At 44.0% G+C, this 23,290-nt stretch overlaps 2 protein-coding genes across 6 annotated transcripts in view; both read right to left on the bottom strand.

Moving 5' to 3' along the window:
- vegfba (vascular endothelial growth factor Ba) lies at positions 1–22,861 on the bottom strand. Of its 2 annotated transcripts, XM_049028399.1 has the most exons (8): positions 20,201–22,861; positions 11,710–11,752; positions 9,224–9,420; positions 8,854–8,927; positions 8,188–8,220; positions 6,698–6,781; positions 5,515–5,661; positions 1–2,163 (listed from the first exon to the last, which is right to left on the bottom strand). In XM_049028399.1, the coding sequence occupies exons 1-8, from the start codon at positions 20,276–20,278 to the stop codon at positions 2,142–2,144; spliced, it is 678 nt and encodes a 225-aa protein (XP_048884356.1). In that variant the 5' UTR covers positions 20,279–22,861; the 3' UTR covers positions 1–2,141. The 2 variants fall into 2 exon arrangements, with proteins under 2 accessions (XP_048884356.1, XP_048884357.1); XM_049028400.1 differs by lacking the exon at positions 6,698–6,781.
- The window catches only part of dnajc4 (DnaJ (Hsp40) homolog, subfamily C, member 4), a 6,705-nt gene continuing 6,265 nt past the window's right edge, over positions 22,851–23,290 (bottom strand). For 2 of the 4 annotated variants that reach the window (XM_049028397.1, XM_049028398.1), the window contains exon 7: positions 22,857–22,978. In XM_049028397.1, coding sequence (XP_048884354.1) covers positions 22,882–22,978 — 97 coding nt within the window. In that variant the 3' untranslated portion in view covers positions 22,857–22,881. Of the gene's footprint in view, positions 22,979–23,290 lie in introns of all 4 variants that reach the window. The other 2 variants (XM_049028396.1, XR_007400359.1) reach the window with 2 other exon arrangements.

Raw genomic sequence — 23,290 nt, forward strand, 5'->3', positions numbered from 1 at the left:
TTTAAAAATTCATAGGAATATATTTCTTTCTTTCTGCACACGCACCTCGTCTTCGGCACAGACACACAGACATACTCTGCAGGCACCATTTTGTGAAATAACCAGCCAATCCGAGTGCTTCTAAGAGGCAGGAACACAACAAACAAACAAAAATAATATAACACAAAAGAAACATTACATTTTTCTTAAAAAAGGCAGCTTTTTTTTTTTACAACATGAACACAGTGAAGGCATCGCAAATATATATCTTAACATAGGCATAATGGCATAAAAAACAACTAAACATCTGACAAGGAATATATATCAGTATCTAAAATATATTTTCCATTCTGACTCAATTTTAACAACAACAAAAAGCTTTTTGTTACCTGTGTATATGTTTGCATGTTCAGAATTTATTTGCATCACAGTGTTTCAGAATCGCTGGACAAGTTCTGGGGATACAAGTCTGTATTTAACCATTGCGTTTATTTGTGTGTATGTGTGTGTGCCATTTAAAGTGCCTAACATTATCTACTATATTTCAAGATGGATTCGGGTGTGAGAAACCAAAAAAACAAAGGCAATGATGTTAATTACAAAATGACATCGAAAAGAACAATATAGGATTGGGTTCCTTAAAAAAAATAACTCAAGTATGTGTTTAAGTTTGCTTGTGTGTGGTCCTGTGGAAGAAAGCCAATATTCTTCACTATTGGCATTCCTAGCACTGCCCGACCAAGTTAAAGGCCCTTTCAGTCAGTAAAAGAAAAGGAATGAGACAAAACAAAACCAACAACCCAACAGGAAAAATAAAGATTCACTGACAAAGTCTGTGGCCGGCTGATGGATGCACACACTGAATAGAGAGAGAGACACACACACACGCGTTATTAATGACAGCCATGTGGGGATCATGTAGATGTCATTTTAAATTTGGTCACTTTAATAAAATTGATTCCTCAGAAAAAAAGGAAACCTGATCATTTTAACAATATGTGCCCATACGTGTGGATTTATTCATTGTATGGTGATACAATATTGAGGACATTATTAATTTTCATCAAAACTCTCTTTTCACCATATTAAGCTTTGTGTTCTCCCCACATCGCTTTTCCTTGGATTATTTCCACTAAAAAATCCATTTCCTCAGACCATTGGCATGTTGGAAATAATAATTTGACAAACGATTGTCAGTTGGTTTGCAGGCGCAAGATGCCAGTCTTCCTGCACCTTGTATCAGTGTGTGATATTAACCATGTATTGTAGGGTGTTCCCTCGGCAGCAGGCCAGTCAAATTCTGCAAACTTCAGTCTTTCTCTGTGCAAACTCACACATTTAATTTCTCTCCACTTTTTACCTGTTCACCAAGCACATCATTGCCGTTATTCAGTGGTCACATTTTGCTCCGATTCACTCCTTCAGATTCGGAGAGGACATCAGCAACCTTGCCTTTGTGTTTGACCAAGAGCAGGAAATTACCATGTAGGATTGCTCTAAAATGGCTTCGAATTCTGATGATGTGACTTAAGGTATTTGGCAAGTGATTCTTTATATGGACTCCAGTTTCAGGACTGTGATCTACGAGGGCTATTCTACCTGTCCTGACCTGTTAAAGAGCAGCATTGGTTATAGAGGAGCCCGTGGCACCTACTGTACTCCAAACGGATCGATGTGCTTACTAACAGATCTGGGTAGTACCTCCAGGTCCACGTTCGCATGAAGATCCATGACATAACATGAAAGATTTCAAGAAATATGAACGTGTGTTCTGTCGAACCACATGTCCACCATTCTGTCCCCCAGACCTTTCCAAACATTGCCTGTAAAGCATTTCTAATTATACCATTAAGGGAAAGGGGTGCCATGGCAACGTGATCCAGTTTGGCAGCAGTTTTTAGAAAAGCGTTATGTTGAGACTTGATAACACACACATATATATTTATTTAAGACTACTTGCTGTGGTGGCTTCAAGGTGGTTGGGTTATGGGAGTCAACAGCGGTTGGTGTGACTTGTTTGTTTAAGCGCGCACTCCGTCCACTTTAATGGTCCTTTCGGGTTTCCCCTGATCTCGCTGTTTCATCTCCATCACATCTCATGATTATTTTGTAGGCAGGACTCCTTTATTTCCACTATGGCGGGGAGACATAATTTCAGCTCATCACCGTCGCAGAGACTCGCATCTGAAAGCAAGGGGTAGGTTAGGAAGGAGGCAAGTTGGGGCCGGTTATTCAATCCAGCTGAGTCTCACACTAGGAGGGCAGCTTAACCTCTACTAAGCCCGACAGACCTCAATAACACGGCTAAGCTCATCATTTGCAAGGTAGACATATACACTCTTGAATGTCTGCAGACATTACGATGGAATGAAAAAGACGAAAAATGTATTTATAATGGATACATTGGTCTATATTTTATTAACATGTAAAATAACTGTATGTGTCATGCCCTGCTCGTCGGCTCCTCATGTGTGCCACGCCCCCCTGCTTGCCAACGTGTGTTTCCCTGATTGTTTCCACCTATGTCCGATTACTGTGATCAGTCCTGTGTATTTAAGTCTGAGTCTTGCCTGTGATCGTTGTCCGTCATTACGTGATCTGTGCACATGGTGTTGGTGGTCCCTCGCCTCCCGTGTCTCCTTGTCCCGAATAAACCCCGATTACCCCGATCCTGCTTGTCAGCCTGGTTTTCTGAACCACCGCCCGCACGATCGCCTGTCCACCCGAACCTTCCCGTGACAGAATGACGGACCCACAAAAGACGAAGCGGAGGCAGAGGAGAGTCCCGCAGGAGACTATCAGACTCGGAGCCTGCTCGCTCTCCCGGATGTGGCCGTCTCCGGACGCGGAGAAGCCCATCCGGACTCCAGCCCGAGGACCGACCCCACGGGACCGGTACTCCGTGTGGAGGTACTGGCCCTCGAGTACGGACGAGGAAGAAGAGTCCTTCTATCCTTACCCGGAGCCGGAGTTCGTTTTCTCGCCGTCCGTTTTCACGGACGTCACGCAGCCTCCCGCCACCGCCAGGCGCCGGAGGAGGAGGAAGAGACCGGAGATCGCCGGTACGGAGGTGCTCCCTCCGTTACTGCCAGCGGACCCCGCTCCGATGCAGCCGCCGCCGCCCGCGGACTCAGCGCAGGTGCAGCCGCCACTGCCTGCGGTTCCCATGCCTGCGCAGCTCCCTCTTCCCGCTGCAGCTCCCGGGCAGGCGCCCCCACTGCAGCCGCCTGCTGCAGCTCCCGGGCAGGCGCCCCCACTGCAGCCGCCTGCTGCAGCTCCCGGGCAGGCGCCCCCACTGCAGCCACCAGCTGCAGCTCCCGGGCAGGCGCCCCCACTGCAGCCAGCTCCTGTTCCTGACCGCGCTCCTGTTCCTGACCGCGCTCCAGTTCCTGCAGAGGCGCCCCCACTGCAGCCACCTGCTGCAGCTCCCGGGCAGGCGCCCCCACTGCAGCCAGCTCCTGTTCCTGACCGCGCTCCTGTTCTTGTCCCGGCGCTCCCTCCGCCTGCTGCAGCTCCCGGGCCGGCGCCCCCTCTGCAGCCGCCTGCTGCAGCTCCCGGGCCGGCGCCCCCACTGCAGCCAGCTCCTGTTCCTGACCGTGCTCCTGTTCCTGTCCAGGCGCCCCCTCTGCAGCCGCCTGCTGCAGCTCCCGGGCAGGCGCCCCCCCAGACTTCCACTCCTGTCCCTGACCGTGTTCCTGTCCCTGACCGCCCTGCAGCAGCTCCAGTCCCTGGCCCCGCTCCTGTCCCTGGCCCTGATCCCTCGCCCCGGCAGCGCCGACCCCGACCTAGGGTCGGCCTGTCTGTGTCCCGCAGGGGAAGGGGACACAGACGCAGGGCTGGGGTCCCGCCCGCCCTGCCCCCTGGCTCGCCCTGCCTCGCCTGCGCTGGGGCTCGGTTGGCGCCTGCGGGTCCTGGCCCTCCGGGTCGGCTGTCGCCTGCGGGTCCCCCTCCGGTGCCTCGTCGCCCTGCCTCGCTCCCCTCTCCGGGTCCTGGTCGGTCGCCTGGGGGTTCCCCGACGGCGGCTCCTCGGTTGCCTGCGGGGCCCCTACCTCCGGCCCCCCACCGGACGTCGCCGCCTGCTGCGGCTCCCCCCTCCTCCGGGCCTTCGCCCTGGCCCCTTCCAGCTCCCTCGTCCCCTTCCCTGGTGCTCCCTCCTGCTCCCTCCCTGGCCCCTCCGCGGGTCCCTCGCCCTGTCTCCTCGTCCCCTCCGGCTCCGGCCTCCCGGCCGCCTGCGGCCCCTCCGGCTGCCTCCCGTCGCCCGCTGGGGCTCCCACGGGCTCCCCTTGGTTCCCCCTCCTTCTCTCCCTTTCCTGCCCCTATCCCGCCTGTCTTTGTTCCGCCTCCCGCCTTTGTCCCGCCGTCCTCTGTTCCTGGTCCCTTTGTTCTGCCCCGCTCGGTTCCTGGTTTCCCGTCGTTCCCTCACGTCACTCCCGCTCCTTTTGTTCCGCCTGTTCCCTCTGTTCCGCCCTTTCTAGTCTGTCTCTCTGCGTTCCCTGCCCTTTGTCAAGTCCTGTCTTACGTCTTGTCCCTTGCCGTGTTCTGCGTCTCTGTTTTGTTTCCTGTGCTTCGTTGATTGTTCCGTTTGGTTCCAGGTCCGGGTTCCCGTGTTCCGTCTGTCGCCTCCTCCCTGGCGCGCCCGGTGAAGCGCGCCTTTGGGGGGGGGTTCTGTCATGCCCTGCTCGTCGGCTCCTCATGTGTGCCACGCCCCCCTGCTTGCCAACGTGTGTTTCCCTGATTGTTTCCACCTATGTCCGATTACTGTGATCAGTCCTGTGTATTTAAGTCTGAGTCTTGCCTGTGATCGTTGTCCGTCATTACGTGATCTGTGCACATGGTGTTGGTGGTCCCTCGCCTCCCGTGTCTCCTTGTCCCGAATAAACCCCGATTACCCCGATCCTGCTTGTCAGCCTGGTTTTCTGAACCACCGCCCGCACGATCGCCTGTCCACCCGAACCTTCCCGTGACAGTATGGTATAAAACAGGGGTCCCCAACTGGGGACAATTTAATCTGGACCGGGCAATCGATCACCTGCCCGCCCCATAACCCTAAACTTAACCCTAACCCCCCCCCCGCCCCAGAACGTTTTTTCAGGGCCAGTGGATCTTGGCTTTGTGCTGCTGATGGAATTTGGCTTTTGAGGAAAAATAACTGGGGACCCCTAGTATAATAGGACCCTTATGTATGCTTGAGGTTTCACACAGTCATCAGGAAATTGGGTATACTGTTTTTTTATAGTGATAGTACTTGTTTGGGCAATTTCACGCTAAGGTTTGTGTTATGTCACATCAATTACGCCGATAAAATGGTATGTAAATTAACATATAAATATGGAGGATTTGTCTATATTCAGCCCAAGAGGTCACATGAATTAACTCATTGATACTAAGTCTGTACATGCTCTGAAGCATTTTGTTTGCCAGTATGACTGTAAATGCCACAATTATTATACTGGAATTGCCCTTTTACATTATGTCTATTGTACGATTTCCAGCTATCGCTGATCTTCTGATCTCATCCATCGGCCAGATCCTGACCTGCAGTTCTGCTGGTTGAGCCTCTTTCCTCGTTGCCTGCAGCTGTCCGAGGTTTGGCTGCAGCGACACTGACAGGTCATACGGTCCAGCACCCGTCTTCTCCCAGAACAGGGCGTACACTGTGGCTTCGTGGTCGGAGGGGGGAGGCTTGAAAAATGCAGGGAGGGGATCAGTGGGGGGTCTGAGAAGTGCAGGGGTACATTCTGGCTAAATCTGGAACATAATCACAGTGCTGAAATGGACCGTAATTGATCGAGTAGCGAGAGAGCGGGCCTTTTGAAGATTCCCCCTATTGAAAATCCATTTAAAAAAAAGGATTGAAAGAGAAAGGCTTTTTTTTATATAAAAGTGACTTAATTGGGGGGAAAAAATCCCTTTTTGCTTCTGCTAAGGCACTGAGTGGTTGGGTGACAGAGGGAACATTTGAGGATCAAATTAGCCCGATTTCGCACCTGACACCATTTCAATTGGGGGGAGGGGTGGATGATGGATAAGCGCAGTAGCACCCCTATCCTAGAGTCACCAGCAAAAATACAGGCTGGGGAATCACAACAAAGTAAACCGTCTAAAGACAGAGGAGGGCAGAGCCTATTGCGTAAACATATAAATGCATGCAAGCAAACATGCAGCTGGAAAAGGTCGACCTGATTTACTACAGGAGGGAAGAAAACAGCCCATAATAACTTTAGAAATGATCCACGTCTTTAAAGGAAAATTAAGAATAATGAGAGAAGCAAAGGTTTGCATGTCAAGCAATTAGTGTGCAAGAAAAATTGCGCAAATACAGCTGTAGAGACAGAAATGTCACTATAAGAGTGAAAGAAAAAACTGTGGTATTAATTAGGGTCAGACTTGGGAAAAAAAAAGCTAGTCAGCAAAAGAACAGGGCAGACAAACAGCGCCTCGCATGCAGAATTAGGGTGCAGGAATCATTTGAGGGCAACTGACTTTCACCCAATATCTCTGGACCCATCAAACTGGTGTATAAAGATTAACAGCTTTTCTACTCTTTATTGGTCAAACGTTACTTAAACTTTTTTTGCCACAATTCTAAAAATTGCTGTGGACAAAAACCTTCAGAAGTCAAAAGCTGAATAAAGCTTATTCTCTTTCACAATGGATTTTGAGAAGTTAAGTGAATGTCTGCAGCCCTTGTCACAGATATTTTAAGAAATTGACGTACGATGGTTTGATCTCTCCGATTTTCTTTAGCTTGGATTTGTCTCTTTCTCTCTTTCCCCCTTTCCTTGTTGGGCTCTGTTCCTGTCTTCAAAAAAGAATTTAAAAAGCTACCTCAATCATCCTTTATGCAACAAGAATTTGCTTCTTTTTTGAGTAGCATGAATTTTGTATATAAACTACACTGTGTTCCACTTTAGCTTAACGTACACAAGCTGGACGTAGTTTAAATAATTGGAGGAGGAGTTTTCATCGGTTAGCTTGGGACTCCCTCAAAGAAAAAAAAAGAGAAAAGTCCTCCCCCCCATAATTTAATTACACAGCAAAGCAACCCCCCCCCCCCCCCCGCGTCCACAGGAGGCATGACTTTCCATAACTTGTTGCTGCACTTGACCTCTATAAACCAGGAAAGTGTTTGTTTTGCAGGACCTTCAGCACAAGCAGAAAATAAACAAAAAGAATATAAATAAGCATAACCTGTTTGTGGCGTGACGCCCGTTATTACATGGCTGATGTGCAGCACTCGGCATTTAGCCCATTTATATCGGCATTTAGATCGGTGATCGATCTGGGATACGGCAGCTTAATTTACGACAGACATCATATAATGGCTTCTAAGCTGAATGTCTCAATTCCCCTGAGGCACAGCGGAATCTTTGGCGGTATTCCAGCGTGAACTAGGCTGTGAAACCTTCTCACATTTGCCTAATAGTCAAATAGGAAAACTGTATTTTGTGTTCTGGCTTAAAATAAAATGAACACAAAATGCTAGATACCTACAATACAAAGATCTCCAGAGCTTCTGGACTTTCTATAGAGACGACATTAACATAAGTACCGACCTTATTTCTGGAACATCATGTGACCTGGAGATTAGTCTGCTTTCCTTTTCCCTAACCCTCTGAAACAGGAGAACTGGTTTTGCATTACTTTTGGAGAGAACTGAATGTTTAATAAGGCTTCATACATTTGCTGGTGAAATAAGTCATAAGAAATCTGATTGTAGAGAGCTACTCTTACATATTTTTCATATTTTATCACCGATATAAAAGGGGCCTTTCTGCTCGTCTTTGTTGGAAAAACCGTGGTTTACGCAATAAAAAATGTTTAATTCATGAAACACCATAGGACTCAAACCTGGGATTTACACAAAAGCCTAAAACGTAGTCCAACAGTAACATTCTGTTTTGAGAGACTGAAAAGTATGAAAAGGCACAATGGCTCACACACACAGATCTGTGTCTGGCTCCACAAAACAAAAACAGTATGCAGAAACATCTAGACTATCTCCAGGGCCCATAAGCCCCTGACTGTGCCTGGCGTAAGGGCTGTCATGCCGCGGTTCCCCTGAGCACCAGAGGAGACAAGCATCTCCCTGGGTTCACTGAGGCATGGCGGGAGGGGCCGTCCCGCGGGACGCAGGCTCTTAAAAAGCACCGCTGGGCGCCAGAGCGCACGCGTGCGTCACCACGCTACACAGGAAAATGAATGTACCTGGTGGGGACAGCGAGAAGGTCTTTTTTTAGTCTGGAAGGGAAAAGAAAGAGCAAGATCAGTTGGCGCGCTGACAGCAGGCAAAATGAGAGGGCAGTCAGAACTAAAAAGCTGATGTATCAGGCAAACAAAGGCTGTGTACGCCTTGTCCTGTCACTCTGCCTTAAAGGTAACAGTCTTTAAGGAAACACCTAGTCAGGAATAGTCAGAAAATTAGCATGATGGCCGTAATACTGTGAAGGGCTACATTTCAGTCTAGGATACAGACGCTCCACAGGTTACAATGGTTCACGTTACGGTATTTTGACATTATGATGGGTATTCCGTTTTTCACTTTCAGTAGATTATTCAATAAATTACATGAGATATGCAACACCTTATTATACAACAGGCTTAATGATTTTGTCCAACTCTAGGGCAACGTAAGTGTCCTAAGTATGTTTAAGGTAGGCTAGGCTAGGCTATGATGGTTGTTAGGTTAGGTGAACTGTATTAAAATACATTTTTGCGCTATGGTAGGTTTATCGGAACGTAACTCCATCATAACCCGGGGAGCATCTGCATTTACTGAGAGAGAGCAGCTGTCCATTAGTTTAAGCCAGTAATATCTATGAACATGGTGGATATACATGAGCTTGGGCATAGTGCGTGTCTGTGTGTGCTCACCTGCACTCACACTGGCTGTGCTCAGTGAATGGAATCTGCACCAGTTCATGCTTTGTGTACGTAGTCTTCATCAGCTGTGGGGGGGGCGGGGAGGGGAGAAGCGGTGGAAAAGGTACACCATGATAACAATATGTCACATGTCAAGGGCCATTAGCTGCATGGCAGTCACCGGGGCGTACAGGAATGATGGGCACTGTGATTCAGCAAACTGACTTCCTCCCTTGGGTGAGAGTATGTGCTGGCAGATAAGCCATAGGTCCTCCCACCTCCCCCCCCTTAGTGCTCTCTGGCGCCACAACGGAGGTATACATGGATATGCGTCGATGCATGCGCGTATCCATGTCTGCGTCTGCATTGCACGCGTCCATACCTCCATGGTGAGCGTGTAGGTGTGCAAGGGCACACACTCCAGAGTCTCGTCAGAGCAGCATCCACCACAGCGGTGCAGTACTACGCAGGAGGGCAGGAAGAGGTGCTGCGTCTCCCAAGGGAACTCCCTCCAGACCTCCACCAGGGTCTCCCGAGGCTGGCACCGGCTCCGGCTGTACACCTCCAGCCACTTGAGCACTGTGGGTGAAAATATGCACGACCCGTGTTTTGCTTCTTCAGGCACAGGCACGTGGAGACAGAGATATGACACGCGAATGCACATGGCACGTGCAAGGCCGGCGGCACCATCTCAGCGACCTTAAGCAAAGCTATACTTGGGAGGCCCCCTACCAAAAACCTGATGATCATTTCACTTCCTAAGCACTGCAGGTAATTCAGGAGCCCAAGGCTGCCACGACTGACAGCACATAAATATTTGAATTTGATGTGTATGATTTTATTTCCTTATCATTTTTAATTTTGTGAAATTATTCTTACGTGTAAATAAAATATATAAATATATATAAAATATATCTTTTTTCATGACTTTGTCTAGGCTCCCTTGTGCCAATCGGGCTCTAGGTAACTGCCTAATTCACCTCTACCTGGACCTGGCCGTGCACATGCACACACACTCACCCAACACCAAGAGTGCCACTTACATGTGTACAAGCACCAAAGCCAAACTTGCTAACTAACTATGGGGAGACGCCTCTGTGGGGGACTCTTACCAGATGGCCAGTCCTCATTCTCCGCCCCCCCGATGGCCAGTGCGACGTGCCGTACTTCACATAGCCAGTCCTGTGACGGCACTTCAGCCCCTCTATTCGAGATTACAGTACGACACACCCACCCCCCTCAGTCAACTCACACAGAAAGCCTCCATGCAGCACATACATACACATTACATACCATCTACTACTGCAAACACGTACAGTCATAATTCACCACAAGCACGCATTCAACACATAGGTTACACACTTCTTGTAACGTAAATTTGCACTTCTGAAATGCAAGCTGCTGCCCAAGATACACACACACGCACACACACACACACACACACACACACACACACACACACACACACACACACACACACACACACACACACACACAGACCTGTCTGTCTCTCAGTGTGACATAAGCCAGGTCATTACCTGCACATGCCTGTATCCCAGACAGGCCCAACCCTCGCCAGCCAATCATAAGCATTTCCATTCTTGCTCCTTGACACTCACAGACACTGTGGCGCATTTGTGAGAAATTTAACAAAATGAGTGAGGAGGAGAAATGCAAACAAGAGGTGGTCACCAAAAGACATTCGCTTTCTGCTGCATAGAAATATTTTTGATTCCACAGAGACGATATTGAGCAAAAGCAAGTGATTTGTCTGTACTGCTTTGTGTCCATCGGCATGACTCGCAGCACCACCAGCTTATCTGAGACACACTTTTGTTAGATAAGCTCTGTTTGGCTGTAGCTTATTTTGGGTAAATTTTCAACTTCTTTTTTTGTTTTATAAATATGAGAATAGGGCAACATAGTCAGCGCTCTTGCGGGACCCTGAGCTATACTTGTGGAGTTTGCATCTTCTCCCCATGTTGTATTGGGGCGTCTTCCATTTTTTCTGGTTTCCCTCCACAGTCCAAAAACATGGTAAAGTGAATTGGAGTTACCAAATTGTGTGTGTGTGTGTGTGTGAGTCTGCTCTGCATTGGATTGGTGTCCCATCCTGGGTTATTCAATACCTTCTAACTGTAGCTTCTGGAATAGGCTTCAAACCCCATGATCTTGCTCAGAAAAAGCAGATATAGAAAATGGATGGAAATATTTATCGCAATGTTTACTTTTCAAGTACATATAATGGCTAATAATTAATATTATGTAGTTATTTTGAAAGATTATGTGGCTTTCAGTGGCAATTATCTTGAGACACAAGAATCGTACAAAGTATTAACCTAAATAATAATATGCAAGTCAAAATGATGACATTGATGGGCTGGTTTACTCCAAGAGGTCAAACGGCGCATAACTAACTGTTATCCATGGGTAACCACATATTATTAGGCAAGTCCATGGATATCTTCTTTTAAGATGTCATTGTATTGCAGTTCCGGTGTTGCGATATTAAAGTTCTGCGACGACTGCATTTTCATTCATTTTTAATGTGAAGTGCTACCACACAACTGAGGCCTTTGCTCTTTCCGTTTTGGACCCTCATCCGCTATGCTTGGTCTTCCTTTCATCATATTGTAAGCAATCGACGTTATTCAATCAATCGTGACTGCTTTATTTATGTTATCCTGTTATTAAACTAAAATATGTCTATCTATTCATCAATCTATCCACACCTCACCAGAACTTATTTTCAGACGATGACATCATTTGGGTCATATTATGCATGTTAAATTACAGTCTCTCTCTCTCACACACACACACACACACACACACGCACACACTTACAGATATCAAAATCATCACCATTACCTTCCCTGGATCTGTGACTTTCGGCAGGCTGCCAGTGGGCCAGCTGGAAGACAGGAAAACGGCAAGCAAATGTCAAGTACGGAAAGGCCGGACAATGACAGTGCGAGAGAGAGCGAGAGAGAGAGACAGAGAGAGAGAGACACAGAGCAGACTCTCGCTCCAACATCTCCATTGTCTCAAAATGTCAGACAACATTCTGCAATGCAGGATGCACTGGCCAGGTGCATCAGTGGTACAGGCGTAGATTATGCTGGCCAGAGAACCTCAAAATGGCGTGGATAAGAATACAAAGAGCCAAGGAGGGCACACACTCTGTGCTGCAGGCTTTGATGAATAGAGGTTGAGCAAGAAATGTACCCTAGATAACAGAAAAAGGATGGCTTGAAGGGAAGGGGGATACAAAATAAACATGGGGGGAAGGCAATACATTTTACCGAGGCTGTGATTCTAAAATAGCACTTGCTGACACGTCCGAATGAATACAAAGAGGATGAAACCCAATAACCTTCATTGGAGCACCACGACACAGGGAAAGACCATAAATACATTATTACAGAATGCTTCATTCATCACTCTCCGTCACAGAAACAAATATATGCACAGGTGTGAGGAGGTTTTGGGGTCAGAGCACAGGCCTGGCCGGCACCCCTGGAGAAGTCAGGGTCCAACGGCGATATTATAGTGTGCCTACTAAAGAATTCAAACCTATGAGCTTTGAAAGACAGCCACCATACGTCTGATTATTATTAAAGAAGTCATATTACTGTATCTTCAACAAAATAAAGGCATTTTAAAAAATCATATCCAAGCATATAACTGTCAACTTTAGCACAGACCATAGGCCATAATCAAAATATGAGAATATGATCCGCAATAAGAGAAAACTGAATACGTGTAACCTCTTGCCTGCTTCATCAAAGTTCAGAAATTGTACAGCATTATTAAATACGTTATTACCTCTAGTCCTTTCTGTAGAATGTGTGACAATGAATGGGAATGAATGAATGTGTGTGAGAGACACACAGCTACGCACAGACATACAGATACGCACAGACACACAGATACACACGCACACACGGACGCACGCACACACGCAGCCTAGCCACTAAGTTCACTCTCTGGCAGAAGGTCATTACCTGGGCAATGCAGACTTTGCCCCTTGTTCTCTACCCCTAGCATTTCTGCTTTTGCCCAGTCTGTGAATAAATGCACACGTCCCTAGTACTTATAAATCTGCTGGGCTGTACAGGACTTCACGCAATGAGGTGTCTCTGGATGCAAATATATAAATAGCCTTATTGTAGTGAGCATGTAATCTGCATGCTATTCATGCGCATTTTCAGTAGTCAGATTTTTAACTGAATCTCTCCTTCTCCACGCCATACAATCCAATATATACCCCCCCCCCCTTACCCCTACATAACCTCAATATTGATCATTGCGAGAGCCACGTGTCTTCCTGGAATGTGCGCAAAAACCTGCTGAAAATACATACCCTAATGGAAGGCCTATTTGCGCAAAAATGGGACGTCTATACCCATTTCTGCATTCCTGTAAGTGTTACACGGATCACGGTGCTTTTCAGTACTCCACAAATCTGAGGGCCGCTACTTTGCTTCACCCTCCAAACGCCTGGCCCTCAGCTAAAACAGCAGTCACATGCTGTTAGCTTACAAGTAAAACAACTAGATGTACACCTTGCCTTTTATCTTGCAAAAACTGGCAGGAATGCAGGCCGCTCTGCTATCTCTAAGCCCACAGACAAATGCATGGCGACACACATATGAAAAGGTATACAACCAGCCCTCATGGGGCATACTTAGACACAGACGGGTGCACAAACACACAAGAAAGATCTACGCCGGCACATTTCCAGCCGGCACAATGCACACGCTCCGTGGTACGAGCAGGAACTGTGTCCTAGGTCAACTTGTGGAGGCCTGGAGAAGGATGAGGCGAATGGGGAACGTGGTTTTGCTTAATATGAAAGATTATAGTGCAACATTACTCAACCAAAGCTTCAATCACACAATCTCCTCAAGCTGGAGGAGTAGATACAGGCCATGCAGACTGAACTGTAAACAGCGCTGTTAAATCTGAGGGCAAATGGTTACACTGGGCTCACTTAAAATAATAAATACCCTGCTGCATGACATAGTTTAACTAATATTTATCTTAATGAAATTCAAAACTATCACAGGAAACATGCATCACAGAATTATATGCTGGCTCTGACAAGTGATTATGCTTTTTAAATTGAATTTCCTGCATACTGATGTGGGACCTCATCCTATGATGTTATATACTAAGATGCACTGCGGTCAACAAAGTCAATGAAAACAATGACCACTCATTGTAGCCACCACAGTCTGCCCACCATTCAGCTTTATTGATCATTTCTTACATGCCCGGAGTATTTAGCATGTACACAGGCACTGCCAAGAGTCACCGTGTGTCCGATTGTCAGGGTCGTCGCATATCTCCGTATGCACTGTGTGCCAGTAGCCAGTTCTGTCCAAAATTCTACATGGCACCCTGGTGTTGTAATCTGAGGGAAGAGTCACACCCTCCCATCACACCAAGGGAGTTGTGCAAGCCAGCCCTGGATGCCAGAAGGAACACAAGGCTGGCACTGCAACATATACGAAGAGCATTCATGCACTCAAAGCAACTATCAGTGAGTAGACACACATCTTCATTTATGGCCCCTAGAATTACATTTAACCAATAACGCCTACAGGCTATTACACAAGAGAAAAAAAGAATATCCTCAATTTAACTTCATATTCAGAAAACTCATCCTTGCCTTTATGTTCAGCAATGACATTACAATGACAAGAAACACTGTTCTGTTCTACAGAACAACAGATTTAGGGGAAGATTTAGCAGAGATTTACTTGCATGTTCTAAAAAAACAACGCTGATGGTAATCTTAAACATTCTAACTCAGTTGTGTACCTATTTAGTCTTGGTAGAGAGGTAATGTTTTACATTTAAACAATTTAAGTGATGTTCCACACGTTTTGTTCATGATCAGACAATTCAACATGCATTACACTTGGACTAACAGAAGAGTGTGTGTTATATCACTGACTACTTTTCAATGGATGCTGTAAACAATAGAGGTGTTAATCTTTGACCTCAAGGTGATTTGATTCAATTGTGATTATTTACAGAAAGACTCAAATGCATTGGAAATCTCGATTATTCTTATTTAGAACTTTATTTTAACTTCACTGAAATAAAATACGAGTATGGGAACTTAGGTATACATTAAGAATGGTTTATAAAGTAGATTATCAGAACATTAATTCTTACTGTTCACATTAAACAGTGACAACAAGTCATTGTAAATTGTCAAAAAGGTCAATTATTGAAAAAAACAAGGTAACACTGCCAAGCACATGAAGGAAGCGCTGTTTGACTGGCGGTTTTCACCAACAATAACTAGTGGTGCACTGACGTGGAAACGTGCTGAGCTTCCCAGCACAGATTAGCAGAATAGGGCTATGTTGTTGTTTTCTTATCCTGTGGAAACGGAAGGATCAATCTGAGGGCCAGATTTAATAATGAATTATATACATGTCACAGGCCAGTACTCTGAGGCCTAAGTGGTGTAGGAGCTGACGAAATCCCTCATGCTTCCATACAGAAAATGGCTGATCATTCAGCGCAATTATCTCCATTATGTAAGTAGTTGTGTCTTCACCTCTGGTATAAATAACGGCTGGCAATATCAGCCAAAACTAACACATCAGACTGATTCGTTAAAATATTTAGATTTCTTAACCGGTATATTATACATTAAACTACTTTTTACTTAGCCACCTAGTTAGCTACCTCAGGTGTTTTGACCATTGCTACTGTAGCAAGCAAAAACAATAAAGAAAGAAAGAAAATTCTCTTAACCGTTACAGAGTAGTCGGTACTACAAAACAGGGTTGAGAGTTAACAAGAGCATCATAGAGCAAAGATCGAGTAACGCTTCCTTTATGAATATCAATGGACTTTTCCCTTGACATCCTATGTTTTGAAAATTCTTGTGACAGCTGCTGCTCTGTGCACCTTTCATCAACATTTCAAAGGGAGAGCATGCACAACCTGGAAGTAAGAGCATCTTTAAGGATTTTGCCGATTATAATAGATTCTAACCAACTCTGACATTACAGATCGATGCACCTTAATCAATTTATCACAATGCATTGATGCATCTTTATACCCACAGAAGACAATAACCCTATGCTCTATAAATCATTAAACATGACTGTATGTGTAGATCTTCATACAGTAGTCGATTTTTGTCCATTGAGTCCACATCCATAAATTTCTCTCTCAATACTCTAATTACTCAGGGTTTGTAATCTCAGTTTTTTCTACAAATGCTTGGTAAAGAGCAGCTGGCAAGTGCTGAAGGGCAACTTCATTAAACTGGTGGTTTCATACCTCAATTCATACATAGGAGGAAAATACGTGAAAAAATGCATTTTTTACTTACATATATCGCATACTAGAAACAGGAGAAGGAAAACAAAAAAATATATAGAATTTTGGTGGATTTTGTATTTAAGTATATAAAAAGGACTCCATATGCCGAACACAAAAACTGGCAGAAATATTATCAGACCAGTGACTGAGACTTGGGAGGCTGTACTTTTATAAACCCCAATCATCCATGCATAAGTATAATGCCCTTTATCTATTGCCTAACTTTACTCAATGAGAATTAAACAGCAGGTAGCATTACTATGCGTCTGGTTTCTCACCCCTGACCACGATATTTCATTTTAACTGCCTCAATGAATATCCAGATGCATAATCATGTGTAAATTCAAACCAGCCATCAGCTATCAAGCACCTGACTTAGAGGAACAGGAATCCCCGATTAGCATTGTGTAACCGTCTATGAACAGTTACGTTTACATTTGCCATGATTTTATCAAAAGAAAAATGGCACATTCATGCAAATGTATTCAGCAGAATTCTGCAAGAGGCTTCATCCTACAGAATCAGCCTTTACATGCAGCAGTCACATGACATGGAAGTACAAAGAGGAGCACAGTAATTAACTCTAATGAATGACGAGTACCAGCGATACTACACAAAGTCGAGCGTGGTCCACATCAGCCAGACTAAAATCTCCAGGAGTATGGGAAGCTTACGACAGATAACCCCTAACCCAGCCCTCAGATCTCCTTACCCATAACGGACAAGTAAACGGCTATATTTAAACATCTTACACTCATTACATTTTCAAAAGCTTTCTATTATATCCTTTATAGCACATAAAGTGTATTACATTTCTCACACATGCTCCAGTATAAATGAAAAAGCTCCCTCTCACGCTCTCCTCAATCCAATTGAAAACCTTTTGGTTTGTGATCTGCTTTTATCACATTGTCAAAGCAGATAAAGACTAAAAGGGTGTCAATGCAGTACCAGGCACTTGGTCATACTTATACAAGATTTTTAAAGTGGTTTAACTAGCTTCAGCTCATGTACAGATGCTACTAGCGACACCCATTTACTGGGCTAATGAGATGCAGTTAAATAATACCTATCATACAATCAATCTGCAATTATGTTACTTAGATTGGGCTGCAGACACTCATGAACATCTCGATTTTTCTGTACATATTGCCCATAATAGTATAAACAGATCACCAAATAAAGTTAACGCAAATGTTTTTCATGAGTATAAGTGAGGACTTAGATTTCAACAACACACACATCTTCAAAGCTTAACAGATCAACAATATCAATATGTGGCATTGATCGCTGAAATGCCCTGTACTCTGAGACTAAAATGAGAAAAAGCTGTTCCTCACTAGCTACCCAGAATGACAAACATTGCATGTGTCTGCATCAGACATTTTATTCTCATGAGAACTGCTCATTTTCAAATGATGTGCCACAATGCAAATATTCTTCTACAATCCATAATTCTTGCCAAAACGTTAATTACGAAATGTTGTTTTGTAAACAGTGTGAAAGCTGCAGAAAAAAGTGACTTAAATTCTGTTTTGTTCACAGGGTGCAACGTTTTCTGTGCATGAACATATTAAAAATGCGCACAAAATCCGTGGCAGTGACCTTATTTCCTGACTCCTACTGACTTTCACTATACATACCTACTATACTTTGCCGTTATGGCTTATGCAGGCTTATGATGAACCTACAGGACATTCAACCTCCACACAGGCTGAGCTGAGACAGGATGTGTGTAAATAAAAGATTCCATAATGATAATTAACCAAAGTGTCTACATTCCTGTACTTTAACCAAAACATTTCATTAGCAGACTTGTATACAGACAACACCTCCAGCACAATAGTATAGTTTATGAGCACATCATGAAAATGACCACATTTTCCTAACACTCCTCATCCACCATACAATGACAACCAATATGAAAAACCTGTATTCATGAAATGAGCATATAAGACACTCAGCTAAAAGGAACCACAGAATGTCCATTCTACTCAACTACAGCTGCCGATACAGCTCTGTAGACAAAATAACCGTCTAGTATCTATAAGAAACCAGGATCATTACACTAGTCCCTACTCCAGTTTGAATGACGTGCACCCTTATCCCCGTTGGTGCATATATGTAAACCTCCTGAGCACCGAAGGTATACTCCAACTCCAAGAGCAATAAGGAGAACTAGAAATGTAGCTGTACACGAATTGCAATGTTTTTAATAAAAAAAAAATTGAGATAAAAATACTAAAATAAGTTGTGCGTAAGGGTGCCTGCAAGTAACAGGATAACAATAACATGTCTCTTAATAGGCGTATGTATTTCTTGTTAGCACAATAAAAAACACACATAAAATAAAAATAAAACCAGAACAAAACCAGATTTTTTGAGCCAAAAAAGAAACGCGTTTAATCCGGCTCCCAAAAAGAATCCATTCAAATGTAAAGTAAGCAAATGCATTGAAGCGACAGAACAATCTATAACTTCAGTTCAGCAAAGATATTGCCTGGGGTTAAGAATCACTTTCCCCGCTTAACACCCTCTTCTTTAGCAGTAAACCCCACACATTACAGATCCTCTGTCTGCGCCGCTCTCTCTGCCAGAAAAGAACGAGCTCCAAAAAGAAAATAAAACACGATCATTTATAAATAGACGGGATAAAAATCGTGTATAAGAGCCTTTATTTAGAATGCAAGGCACAGCAAAGTGAGAGCCGGTGGTCAGCCAAAGCGGATCGCCCTGACGGTAATTTTAATCGCTTACAACTCTCATTATAATGAGACGTGCGCGTCCCCCAGCCTCTCGCGCCAGGCATCAATCACGGCGCCGCTGCCCTGAGGAGCGCAAAGACTCCCCTGGCACTTTCCCTGCCTCATTGCACAAGACAGCACACAGCTGCTTAAACACATCCAGCCAACAAGACTGGAAGGCGCTGAACAGACCCCACAAACTGATAAACCACAGCTGAATGACACTGAATGACTCTCCCCCCATTGCCACACGTATATTATAGCTGAATTTGCCGTGAAGAGTTTTGGTTTGCCCGAGACAATTGATCGGTGCCTCATGGTGCCGTGCACCCGAGCCAGTGTATGATGGTAACTGGATTGATTATGTAAGGGTTTTACTTTTGTTCCGACTGAACAATCTGTTTTATGTCAAGTATTGGAAAGCACTCTAAATCAGGACATCACCAAACACCTTTCATTTTTAATTTTGTTATAGAAATATGACCAATTTTGAAACAGCAGCTCAAACACGAATTATTGCATAACCTCCATTAAGATTAATTCAATCCAAGAGAAAAAATTGTACTTTATCAACTAAATAAAATTACGTCAAGAGCAAACAAATGATAGGAACAGCCTAATGAGTAACTAACAAGAGTTTAGTTTTTCCACACAAAGCATACGGCCGCCGACGTGATATCACCAGACTGAAAGGTTTAAAAGGAGTTTAAAAAAAAATACAACGCCAATGGGGTTCTTGCCGACAAAACAGTAGACTGTATGTTCTTGAAAGAAAGACGGTAGACGTAAATAAAATTTATGTGAATTTTGCGATTGTCTGGAGGGAGATAATAGGGATCAGTTGTCGCTCTGTGGTCACGTACACCACCGGCTCCGTTCCGTATTTGTTACAAAGTACATGTCAGTCACTGGCAGCCCCAGCATTGTGCGCTTACGTTGAACATGGCAATAAAGGCATATGGCCGTATTCTGGAGCCAATGCACTTTTAAGGAGGGAAATAAACCGATGGTGGCCATGTCAATGACCGGTGGGGTATAAACATGAAGACTATAAAACCCGAAAATATTAACAAATTTATCGTGGTAGGGAGCTAGCCAGCTACATAAAAACAGTACTGTTTAATAACATGTTATTTCAGAAGTTGCCAACCTAAACAAAATACAAATAAATGATTACATTATTTCCAGGTGCTAATCCAGGTTTGGAGTTAAACACGGCGCCTTTGCGTTAAAGTATAAAATGTATATTTTTAATTACATACCTTGGCATAAGACGTGGGCATTCTGGTAACCAAGACGAACTGAAACATTCCTAGAATAACTTGAAGCTTAATCCCCATTGTTAATGTTTCCAAAAAAAGGACACCAAGTGAAACCCTTTCGTAAATTAACTTCTTCGTTTGTTGTCCTTTCTTCTTTATTTCTCCTTATTAAAATTTATGAGCAACTATACGTATCGGCTATGGTTAAAGCCATAACATCCATCGCAGCAGGGATTAACCGGAGGATAAAATTTCCAAACCGCGGCATATACTCACAGCCTCTATCATACCACATTGCACACACAGATGATTAGCCCGCATTCATTTATGTTCCACTTTAAAACGTGTCCTGTCAAACGCGCAGTTAATTTCATTCAGCGTAAAACAGCCCGATGCTATTACATCGTTTCCGTTTTAGTACCATGCCGAAAAACATTTTTCTACTCAAACGAGCGGTATTCCGGTATTCACCTATAGCCTTTTTCAGAAGTCAAAGGAACGAATTACTACGAATTACTGCGCGTAGTTGTATTTACACTTATGGAATAAGGAGGAGTTCTGGATATCTGAGGAGCGAATTTAATTCTAGCGAGGTAGCTAGGCATAAATGACCGAGGACGCGTCAAAGGTCACTGAACAGTATAAACAATACGAGATTTATTTTTCCAAAATTGAATCCCATTAAAATCCGTAGCAATTGGTTTGAACGATGTAGTTATTCCAGGCGTATATCTTCCTTGAGCCTCCTCAATAAACCGGTTCCGGCTATGAATCCACTCCGGGTAGCTAGCAAATTTAAGGGCAGATCAGAGTTGAGCCCATTTACTCCTGCCTCAATTTGCGCTCTACCGGGCATCGAGGATTTACAGTTTCTCCTTTACAGCGCAAACTTCTCCACGTTTTAGATGACTGGGTGGTATTTTTTTAACTGTACGCCCGACGAGTAGGAATACTTTGCGAAATGAGAATGTCAATTCTTCAAAAATGTGATGCGATTTTATTTTGCCCTCTGGAACAAAAATAAAAGCGTGCGGCAAATCGGAAACCGCACAACGGCTGTCCGTGTTATTTTGGTAGCCAGTTGAAGAAAAGCACTCCAGGCGAAGTAGTTACAGGTATACCGGTGTCTTCAACCTGTTCACCGTTCAGTTATTTCAACTGCGCTCCTTTTTCCTTCTCGTATTTTCTCTTAATTAGGTGGTTTAGACGAAGGGAGGTGGATGAAGTGGGCGGTTGGTGCGTATCTGAAAACCTGAGTCCGGTTTATAAGTCGCCCTTCCTCCAGTGTCAGTCTCAATTAGACTGCCGGTATTTCACATCCCACTGCTTTAAACACACCTACAGCACTCGCATTAACAAACTAAAGCAAATAGTAGCTCGTGTGTCACTGGTATTTATTAACAGGAAGACACACCATGCCTAAAACGGTTATCCTATTATAATATTCCAGGCTGTGTCTCTGAAAGAGACATTCTGTATGAAAACATTTTAAAATACTTTCTACAACGTTTTAAAATCCAGCAGATTCAACAGGCACAAGATTAGCAGAAGAAGTGAAAGACAAAGGAATTAGGGGATTTTAATCATTTTAAGTATTTATGGCCATGTTCATAAGTAATTAATTCAAATTTACGACACTTTGCATTAGATTTAAACACTTACTGTGAAGTGATACTCACATTTAAGCACTTACTTCTCCAAGTAATGTCAACACATTTTGGATGTACAGCATTTGTTTATTCATGCAGATCTACATCCCAGGTCCTTCCTTCCACTGAAGGGCACAGATATCCAGCCAAGGTGACGTCGGTACCTCATTCTAATTATGTGTGAAAATTAGCTTAAACAATAAGTGTGTACAAAACTGCAGGTTCTGAGTGCAACACCTACTAAGAGCCAGAAGAATGGGGTGGACACAGGCTGGCAGCTGCATGCCTTGGGCCCTCGTTCGTCCACGTTAAAACTATGACTGGAACTGAAAGTCATAAAAGGCAGCGTTTCCCAATCCGGTCCTCAGGGACCCACAGAAAGTCCATGTTTTTGCTTCTGTCTCCTGGTTGATATTTTAACAATTAACTAGATATTTAGAGAACACTTGTGTTAGTATTAAGACAATTGCAGACATAAACACTCCTTTGTACTTTTATTTCAGTGGCTAAGATATTTTCATAACTTAATTTATAATTTAACTTCTTATAACTGGTACAGTTAAATCATATCCACTAGCACTGACCTTTTAATTTCTTTGAGGTTCCTTATTGGCAATTCAAGTCCAAGTTCCTCTGACTCACGTGCTTTCTAACCATTTAATATCCTAAGCTGGGTGTTACTCGGAGGTCTAAAGGGACAAAGGGTGTGGCTTCACCTTTTCTGCTTCAGTGATGTAATCATTTGCCCAGTAAACACCTGTGGTTTCAGGAATCAGTCAGGTCGTAATTCAAATCAGTTACACCTATAAAAATTCAGCATCCTTCTTTTATGATAGAATCTTATGTTACATGTCCCAAATCCCTCATGTAACCATTTTCAATGAAATGTAACAATTTTCCACTCTTACTCTCCACTCAATCCACCCAGGTCCTGTGCTGGCATTTGTGTCACTCATGATACCCATAACACTTTGTTCCCTGGCTTGCCCCTCCCCCCTCCACCCCCCCCCCCCCATCCACCAGAACCCAATTCTATTTGTTGTCTCCACCCCTGCGCCACTTGTATTTTTCAAGATATTCAGCATGTTTCTGCCTCAGGATCTCCGTCTGCTTCTGGAACCCATTTATCCTGAAAATTAATCACATGGTTGACAAATAATTACTATTACGGTCATCCTTTGTGAATATTTAATCACACGATCAATAAAGATGGTCAATACAGAAATTGACTTCCCTGAAATTATTGGCCAAAACCATTCTGTATTCTCTGCAATCACTAAATCAATAACTCATAGTTAAGAAGGGAGCACTCTACCGTCATAAGGTAATTAAAAAAATGATTGTAAATCTCAGTTTATCTTAATAATGTTTGCATTAAATTGACTATATTGTTTTCAAACGTTTAAATCCAAATAAAATATATTTGCTGAAAACAAAAGGG

The sequence above is a fragment of the Brienomyrus brachyistius genome, chromosome 10, assembly GCF_023856365.1.
Source record: "Brienomyrus brachyistius isolate T26 chromosome 10, BBRACH_0.4, whole genome shotgun sequence".
In the NCBI taxonomy this organism is placed as follows: Eukaryota; Metazoa; Chordata; class Actinopteri; order Osteoglossiformes; family Mormyridae; genus Brienomyrus; species Brienomyrus brachyistius.